The sequence below is a fragment of the Panicum hallii genome, chromosome 9, assembly GCF_002211085.1.
Source record: "Panicum hallii strain FIL2 chromosome 9, PHallii_v3.1, whole genome shotgun sequence".
NCBI classification, from domain to species: domain Eukaryota; kingdom Viridiplantae; phylum Streptophyta; class Magnoliopsida; order Poales; family Poaceae; genus Panicum; species Panicum hallii.
This window is the reverse complement of record NC_038050.1, coordinates 70613843-70623447: the sequence shown is the minus strand read 5'-3', so window position 1 is coordinate 70623447 and position 9605 is coordinate 70613843. Positions and strand designations below refer to the sequence as shown.

Here is a 9605-nt window from a genome sequence, read left to right as displayed (position 1 = left end):
GATTGTGAGGGGTATTGTGCTCACCCCGCGGGAGCCGCAAAGAGCAACTCTAGTTGAGCGAGACGTGAAGAGCAACAAGTGGTTCGTCCGGATCATGTGCTAGAGCTCAGTGTGAGCACTCCACGTGGGAGAGTGTGACTTGAGAGTCACCACTAGTAAGAGGATCGGCGGCAACCTTGGAGCTTGTCTCAACGGGGATTAGCTTGGTGGCAACCAAGTGAACCTCGGGATAAAAATCACCGTGTCAATCTTGTCTACTCTTCTCGGTGGTTTGCATTCTCCAAATCACGAGCCTTGTATTTACATTCGTATATATCTTGTGCTTGTGTAGTTGCTCTCTAGTGTTTAGTTAGTTTGTGTAGCTTGCTAATCATCTTCTTACTTGTGTAGCTAGAAGTAGAGATCATAGTGTAACTAGTTAGCTTGTGTAGTTTAATTAGTTGCTCTTGCTTAGATTGTGTAGCTAAGCAAGTTGAGCTCTTGAGTTTGTATTGTGTATCCTTATCCTTGTGTATCTAGTGAGCTTAGGTTTGGTTTTGTGCTATTGCCCATTAGAATTGTGTAGGAGCGCCCCTTGTTTGTAAAGTACTAGTGCTTAAACTTGTGTGGCTTAGCATTAGAATTGTTAGGAGAGCTCTTACTAGCTTGGCACTCCATTTGCTTTGTGTAGGATCTTTTTGGAAGTGCCTTAGTGTCATAGTTAGAGGGGTGAAATCTTGGCTAAGCGAATAGTTTCAATTCCGCATAAGTTTCGGTTAGCCGGCGCAATTAGTTTTAGAAAGGACTATTCACCCCCCCTCTAGTCCGCCATCTCGATCCTACAGTCAGACACGGCGTATTCGTAATGACATGGATGAATCAGAGTTTCATCCGAGAATATAGTGCTGCAGTGCATGTAATTAGAGTGGACATACGTATAAACGTTGTCCAAATAATGATGCTGGGCCCAGTTCTGCTGAAGCTGGCCCTACAAGTGATGCTACAGATGGAATACCTCCGGTTACATCAAGGAGTGGGAGACGTCGCCGATCGAGTGCTACTACGTCATCAGGCATCTTTTAGTTGTAATTTTATTTGAACGTTGTTTGCTCATGTATAATATTTGCCGCGTTGAGTTTGTATCAGACCTGGATGTGTATTTATAATTTTAATAGACCATCTGTAATATTTGCCGCATTGACTTTTAACAGATCATTATGTGTATTTGTAATTATAACTGTGACTTAGCATTTGTATATTTAAGCTTGTTTGTTATCATACTATTTTATTTTTAATGGCTTCATGTATCGTACTATCGTAATATTTAGATTCTACGTTGCAAAATGTTATCGCTTAACCATCTTCATACGAGTTTTAGATACCGTAATTTTCTTCGTAAAGTTGAACTAATTTTTTTTATGTATACAAAAGAGTATGACGAATAAATCTTGTATTTGAAAAAAGTTTAAATTTTAAATAGTTTGTAAAATATAAATTCCAATAAAAAATAATAAAAAATGAGCAGGTGGGTACCTCCCGCCCGTTGGGCGGGCGGGATACCTCAGGGGTCTCTTCACAAATAAGAAACTTTTCTTATTCGCGAAGAGACTCTCGGGAGGGGCCTCTTAATAGTTTTGGAACCTCCCGCCCACCTATTTTTCTCCCAACCACCACCTTTTTTCGAATTTTATTTTTTTAAGCCCTTTTTTTTTAAAAAAAAACTCCGCAGACCCTTCCCCGATTCCTTGGCTCGAGTGCTTCCGTGTCGGCTCTGCTGTTATCTCTGTCTCTGCTACTAAAAAGCGTGGTGCTGAGGCGTGTATTGCCAAGGAGGCCGACCTGACGCGTGAGTTGCTGAGGCGTGGTGCTAGTTACGATTATGATGGCTTACTCGAGCAGAGCAGCGAGATACGCATGTGTGTGCTTTGAGCCTTATGAACTGCACTTCGTGCCATTCTGTTGCTGCCTCCGCTGCCATGTTGGTATGTGCCTGCCTGCAAAACCCCACTTAATATCATCGATGCATCCATCTGTTGCTTTTTTTTTATCACTAACTAATGGGGACTAACTGCAAAGTGATGGGTGGCTTCAATTTATGGGTGTCTCGAAGGAGGCTGAAACGATGTGCAAGCGGATGGATGAAAACAACATGCTCCTTGACGTCTTTGATGATGACTTATCTGAACGGTCCCGAACCTTGTATCTCATGATTGACACACTGAAAAAGTCTTCTGCCCCTGCTGGGAACAAGATTGATGAGGAGGAATTTGTCAGTAGAAATGATCCTAGTGGTGATGGGAATGGCATTGCTGCTGATGAAGCAGCAGCAACACATGGTACTGATGTTCCATACGCCTTTCTTCTTCCATTGATGCATCTATATATGGTCTAAGAGAATTAGTTTGATACTTCTTGATGACATGCATTGTGATACTATATCATTGCACTGTGCTATCACCAGGGGCAGCACTTCAGATGTATTGGATTCTCAAGATCAGAAAAAGATCAAAGATGCTAAAAAGAGTAAGAAGAAGAAAACAGAGAAGCTAACCACCACAATTATGGTTGCTATTAGCACTTCATATTTCCCACGCAATATGATTTTATTTTATTTTTTTGGTGTATTGTTTAGTTTCACGCAATATTTCTCACACAATGACTAAAAAAGGAAGTATATGAATGAAGTACCTAGTAGGCCGGAGAGACCATATATATGAACATGCAGATCAGCTTCCCCGGTCGGACCGTCAACATCACTGCATACAGTCGATCGACCGGTGCTTGCCCGCAGAAATGGTTTACCTTCTTGCTGGGGTTCGTGAATATAATTCTCAGTTGTCGATGGTCGATCTCTGCTTACTGCTAGCTGCTGGACCGGTTTAAGCGTGAATGTTTGTCGTAGCTTTGGACGGTCGTTTGGTCGTGTTCAACGATTCACCGTTGACGACTGGTTTTGATCGATCAATGCATGTTCTCAAGTTCATATGCGGCCTTCTTCTCTGACTTGCGGTACATTTCTTCGTTGTGCCTAAGGAGAGGTGCTGCCTGGTTCTTGGCACCTGGTTGCCTTGTGCGTGGGGCTACGGCGGCGGGCGGCGGCTCCGGAGCACGCCAGTGCGAGCGCCGAGACGGACGGGGGACCTCGCCGCCGCCCGGGACCTGCTCGGCGGGATGCCCAAACGGAACGCCGTCTCCTAGAACACCGTCATCGCCGCCGTGGCGCGGTTGGAGTCGCCGGGCAATGCGCTGGCGATGTTCGACGGGATGCTGCAGGAGGGCCTCGCGCCGACGCACTTCACACTCGCCAGCGTGCTGAGCGCGTGCGTTGCCATGGCCGCGCTCGCCGTTGGGAGGCGCTGCCACGGGCTCGACGTGGCTGGCGCGGAGCGGGGCTGTCGACGACGCGCTCAGGCTGTTTGCACTTTGCACGCATGAGCAGCAGCGGTGTCCGTATTGATCCGGTTGCTGTCTCCAGTGTTCTCGGCGCGTGTGCACAGGCTTGCGCCGGTGACTACATCATTCGTGCCATCAGGCTTGCTCCTTGTAGTAAGGCGAGGGATGTTTCTTCTGCTCGTGCAATGTTCGAGAAGATATCAAAGCCAAGCGTGTGCTACTTGGAACACTCTGTTGTCTGTTATCTGGTTACTGCCAGGAGGAACTGCATCAAGACACGATTGAGTTGTTCAGGAGGATGCAGCATCAAAATGTGCAGCCTGACAGGATAACTTTGGCTGTGATCCTCAGCTCAGGCTCTAGATTAGGAATATGTGAACTAATACTGTTAATTGTGATTATTGATATGGGTTTGCATTGAAACCGGATCTTCAAATACTATTCTACTATGTTATTATTGCTGTGTATTGTGTGACGCACCGTTTGAAGGCTTATTGAACGGTGGTGTCATGAAAGGGTTGAAAGTTAAATTTCATGGTAAATAGGGGATTCCCTCTAAAGCGGCGGCACCTTCCATTCACTGCTGACTTTCAGTAAAGAAGGGCAAAAGACCACAGAAAGGATCGACAGTTTTCGTGAACAGACAAATGAATGGCTGATTCTTCCACGAGAAAAATCATTTTCGCTTCTCACCTTTTTAAATTCCAGGTTCCACGTATACAGCCTTGCACAAAGACTTATTCAACCTATATAAAAGTTCAGAAAAAGAAGAAGCAAAGATAGATTACATCTTTGGCGAGCCTGGGTGGACCATCGTATCGTCAGAAAGAAATCACATATAAAGATCGTCAGCTCTTTCTATTGCCTTAAAAATCTCAGAACTCGAATCAGGGAAGCACAAAGATAATCAACCAGCAACTACTAACCACCTGTGGTCGCAACCCACCATCGTACAACTCTAGATCTCTACTGACTAAGGTTGTTGCGCTGTGAAGCATTGAAGATTCCAGGGTGGCTTTTCAATGACCTCGCAGGGCTTCAACAAGATAGTACATCTGAATCTGTTGGTAGCTTAATTAGCCATCTGATGCTGCAGATGATTTAAAGTTGGTCCAGATGTTGCCTGGAAGATTTTGCCACCCGAAGGCTACTTCTCTGACTCTGATGAGGTCAGCTGCCTCAGGTTGAACTTTGAGAGCTCTTTGTATCTTTCGACAACTCCAATCATGCATATGGTCTGCTCAAGTTTCAAACAAAGATAGTCCATCAAAATTTGAACTGCAATCAGCTTCAAGAAAATCCATGCTAACATGTAGATATGGCTAGATGAACCATACAGAACAGAATAATTAAGAAAGCAAGAAGATACTATTAGAAGGAGCCATGCATGCATTATGGACCATGTGCACTTGGCAAAATGTGTTGACAGGACATTCAGTTCAGGAGATACATGTTTGTCAATTTGTATTAAAATTTGGTCATTGCCTGCAGTGATAAAGGTCTATCAAGCTTACTTGCCATACGCATGCCCACATATGCATGCTATATAAATGGCAGTGCTGCTCGCTGCCAACATAATGATCCAGAACAGCAATTTGGTCATTTCTAAATGACGAACTAGAGTCCTCTGCCATCCTCAAAATTTTCAGTGAGAATGGTTACACATTACATTAACTTTGGAGCTACCATGAAGAGAAAAGGGACAGAAGGTCTAGGATGAGTTCCCCAGTCTACTGGCATTGTAAATATCACAGTAGTGGTCGCAACATGCACAACAGTTTTTGTACTACTAATTTGATCAGATCGAGCTGGGTGCACTAAATGGAATCTAAGTGGTACTACTACAACTAAATAAGATGTTACCGAGCAACTAATCCAAGTGTGTAATAATGTTGGTCCTTTAGTGTTAACCTGTCATACAGAGCTTAAACAGTTTAACTGTCCATGTACTCGAGTACTTGACAATCATTGTCAGATTTTGACATTTGCAGAAAAAATGATGCAGCTTAGCATGCCCTCCAGAATAAAGTCTAAAATTACAATGTGGTCTCATTAATTTAATGATTAGGCCAGAATCCTCAAACTTCGACTTGCCCAAGGTCCATTTGTACTGGTGCCCTGCACCCTCCATCATGGCTATGCCAGCTGGGGGTCCCCGGTCACCTTTTTAATAAAAAGAGAAGAGGCTAGAAATGGCCAGTAGGATCTGAACAAGGTACAACATCATGTGCAGCTAAAACAAGGGCGCTACTAAAATACTTAGGGACCTTGTACCCCCAAATAATCTAATGCAACTAGGTATTTCCAAAGAAAATATTTCCAGTACTCAAATAAAATTAATGAGGCATCCTAATAAAACATGAAGTGAAACGAGTAATCGCAGACTTTGACATGGCATTTCTCTTTATTTGATGGAGGATTCACCCCTCTGCTACCACCTGCACATCACTGCAGCCTCTAGCACTAGAAAAGAGGCATAATGTACCAGTCCAACTGTACTGCATATAAAAGCATTTACCTTCGCAATCTGGACAATAATAGTTTTGTCTGGATTTTTCAGGTCAACTTTGTGAGGTTGTGGTACAGATTTCGCTACTGCATTTATAATTTTCATTCTATCAATTCCTGTGTTTGACCTTGCTTCATATAACACTGCAAACTGCAAGATTAAAGCTGAGTTAGAAACCATCTCCAATTTCAGATACTGAACAAAGAGAACAAATACTTGTCCAGAACAGATGCAGTATGGGAGCTACAGTTTGTGGTCATGTTTTATGCACTTCCTTGGCTAAGAAAGCACAGAAAAAATATTGCCAGGTAATGCATATTGAAGGATTCATGACATTTATAAACTGATTTACTGCACCAAATCCAACTTATCTTAGTAGCACTGTCACAGCAAAATGAAAAGTGCAATTAATACACCATCCATAAACATGAAGATATGATCTAACAAACTCCACAGAAATCAATAGTCAGTACCAGGAAAAGTAAAATAATCTTTCTTACAAATTTCAGATCTAGCAACCATGGTCTAAACTATATCATTCAAAGTCCAAAAACTGTCTTGACCATACAATGAACAAAACAATTGATGCTAGGGCATGAACATAAATAGTAGCCAGCTGATAGTAAAAATAGTTGGAACCTGATAGTTCATTATTGAAACAACTACATTGGACATCTTCTATGAATAGAAAAGGTAGCATTTGAATAAAATAATTTTAGAGACACTGACTGTGAGCTACTGTAGGAAAAAATTCAGGCAGTATTCTTGCAGCTATGTCACCAGACAATTCCTCCCTAACTAAAGGATTAATATAAAAAACAATGCAGCAATGAGGTAGGCAACTTACCTTATGTACCGAAGGGCATTCTTTTGGGAAGTACTTTTCAACAAGGGGACTAATTGCTTTTGTTATTTCCTCTTCAGATGCATAGCATGCCACCTCAGCAGGCAAAACTCGTAGAATAAATCTAGCATGCATTCAAAAGGGGAGTCTATAAGCGCAAAAACAACTTAACAATCCATGTCAGCAAAGAAAAACTACCAACTTAAAATATGAGACTTAATGATCACAGAGGAACATAGGTTGCAATAGCACCAAATCAGAACCTTGACATATGTATATGAGTTGAAGCAGCCGATGACATCATGTTTTGTACAATCTCAACTGGACCAGGGTCTCCTGCTCTTTTATGCATTTGAATGAATATGCAACCATTGCAGCCTGAGTCAAGGCTTGCAAAGAGCCTCTGTTCATAATACAAAAAATGTCATCATATAAGTTAGCATACAATGTCATAAACCACTCTAGAACAAAAACAGCAGATATAAAGTGGTTTGTGTTGGTTTTGCATATTGGGGATTGTCAGAAAGATTTACAACAGAACTGAATAAATGAAATGCACATGCAGATAAGACCCTGGATAACACCTCAGCTCAGAGTCCAAACAAATTGTTGCTGAAAAAAAGTGTGGTACAATAGTACAATACACATTTCTTCCATTTGATTAGTCAAGTTTCCTACAAGACCTTTTGCCCGCAACAAATTGCTTAGGCAGTGTATTTAACTACTTTTACATGAGCTCCAAGTGACGTCGTTACAAGATTGAATCTAGTATCGAGTGAGTCATCAGATACAAAAGTAATCAACCTCCAACGTCAGTTCCTGCCTGAGACAATTTTAGACTGCACAAGCTAAATTTCAAATTCGAAACTGAGCTAGAAAAGGTTACTAAGCAGGAGAATACTTGATTGCAGTATCCAAAGGGTCACAAGGGGACTTGGATCTGCAACATAAATGTGAATGACAACAGGAAACGGATGCCCAAGACTGCAGCAATTTAAAAGGCACACCTAAGTTCATATGCAGAAGCCTGCTTTATAAGAACAAAAATTATAAAGAATAAATGGCACCAATAGACCCCTCAACTATGAAGTACTTGTTTTATTCCTACAGAAAATGCTAGAAACTTCAGTTTGCTCTTTGGTAAAGATTATATGGAGTACTCCATAACAGAGAGGAGAACTGCAACATATTCTTAACAGTGTTTTAAAGGCGACAAGGTGAGTTGGGTACGCCTGGACGCCTAGGCAGCGCCTAGGCAACAAGGCATGACTGTTGCCCAAGGCAAGCTGGGTCCGCCCGGACGCCTAGGCGACACCTTTGAAACACTGATTCTTAAACTGTAATTACAACCGGAAAGCAAACAGACCTTTTTCCTGTCTCCCAGTCCTTTCAAGTCTTCGTCAATTAAATCATCAATGTTTCTTTCACTGGACTCTTTTGGTTTATCAGTGGACTCTTTTGGTTTATCAGTGGACTCCTTTGGTTCATCAGCAGTCTCCTTTTGTTCTGTCTGTTCAGAAACTGGAGGGTCTTCCACACGTTGCTTCTTTTCTTTTGGTTCTTCAGTGGTGCCTGCTTGTTCCTCAACATCCTTACTGGCAGGAATAGAGGTGTTAAGTACCTCCTGTTCCTGATTGGCTGGAGCATTTTCACCTTTCTCCACATCATTCCCATTCCCATTGTCAGCTTCATCAACTGAATTGTCTTCATCCTCATCATCTGAGGAATCAGAGTCCTCAAACTTTATCTTTTTGTTCAGTGGCTTGTCAGGAATGCCTTTGGGTTTCTCATCCGATCCTTTCCCACCCACCAGGTCTTCATAGAACTGCAGAAACAACAATGGAGTAAACAGCATAATGAGCCAAAAGCATATTACAAGAATGCAAGACTGATTGTATAAAAATAAAGAAAGTAGCATAGCAACACCATTTCCTGGATAGAAAAGCGTAGCAACAAAACTAATAACAAAGCAAAAGCATACTTGTCAGCAGTTACATCACATTGCACAGCTTAAAAGTGTTTTACAAACCAGTCATAGCCATCTAAAATTCCGGGAGCTAAGGTACCAATTTCCAATATTATCCGCTTTCCCCATTTCAGGCTTTCAGCCAGACTAAAAGGTGGACAGCAAAACATCCAACATATGAAATGTGTCACCAAAGAAACACCAATCACCACATAGTGCCTAAGCCCAAGCAATCGAATCAGTTGCCAGCAAGCACTCGTTAGAAGGAATGCCGCAGGCGAACCCGCCGACGAGTCCGCGGCAACTCACAGTGCCTTCAACCAACCTGACTGCGCTGTCGTGGGCAATGCGACGAACACCTGGCGTGCGCGCGTCGCCCGCGCCCGGGCCTAGGAAGGGCAAGCCACTACACGCCGGCCAAGGACCAAGCATGGTGAAGCGGAGGAGTCGTAGGGAGTTGCTTACGGAGTCCAGGAGCGACAGGGCCTCGCGGGTGGCCTGGCGCTCGCGGCCGCCGTCGCAGGTGATGAAGAAGCCCTGCACGCCGGGGCGGAGCGGGTAGGCCCCCTTCCGCACCGGCTTCCCGTGGGGGAGGAACTTGCGCTTCCTCCCACCACCCTTGGCGCCAGCTCCGCCGCCGCCGCCCGGGTTCCCCTTGCCCTCGCCGCCTGGGGCCATCTCTTCTCTAGGGTTTCTTCAGGTATGCGAGGGTTTTGCGGCGGTGGGGACAAGGATACTGCGGAAGTGCGGAGGGAGAGGGAGAGGGCGAGGCCGTCGAGCCGGACGCCGAGATTACCCCCGTCCCAATGCCCGGCGCTGGTAAACCGTCCGATCGCATTTTTGGGTTTCGCCCGGTTTCAATCCAAATTTAAAAAAAAATGAAAGGATTTCAACCCAAATTTTAAAATTGACGA

General features: G+C 43.7%; 1 protein-coding gene across 1 annotated transcript; it reads right to left on the bottom strand.

Annotated features, from left to right (window-relative positions):
* Positions 1–4034: 4034 nt before the first annotated feature.
* Positions 4035–9501, bottom strand: LOC112874552 (THUMP domain-containing protein 1 homolog). Its single transcript, XM_025937929.1, has 6 exons — positions 9157–9501; positions 8092–8550; positions 6989–7128; positions 6729–6849; positions 5891–6031; positions 4035–4609 (listed from the first exon to the last, which is right to left on the bottom strand). Exons 1-6 carry the CDS (start codon positions 9367–9369, stop codon positions 4520–4522), a joined length of 1164 nt encoding a protein of 387 aa, XP_025793714.1. The 5' UTR covers positions 9370–9501; the 3' UTR covers positions 4035–4519.
* Positions 9502–9605: the final 104 nt, after the last annotated feature.

What these genes read in the sequence shown, in the direction of transcription:
- LOC112874552 (XM_025937929.1), bottom strand. Translation starts at nt 9,369, where the DNA reads ATGGCCCCAGGCGGCGAGGGCAAGGGGAACCCGGGCGGCGGCGGCGGA. An exon ending in CCCTGTCGCTCCTGGACTCC is followed by an intron (nt 8,551 to 9,156) that starts GTAAGCAACTCC and finishes TTGTTTCTGCAG; the next exon opens with TTCTATGAAGACCTGGTGGG. An exon ending in GACTGGGAGACAGGAAAAAG is followed by an intron (nt 7,129 to 8,091) that starts GTCTGTTTGCTT and finishes TATTATGAACAG; the next exon opens with AGGCTCTTTGCAAGCCTTGA.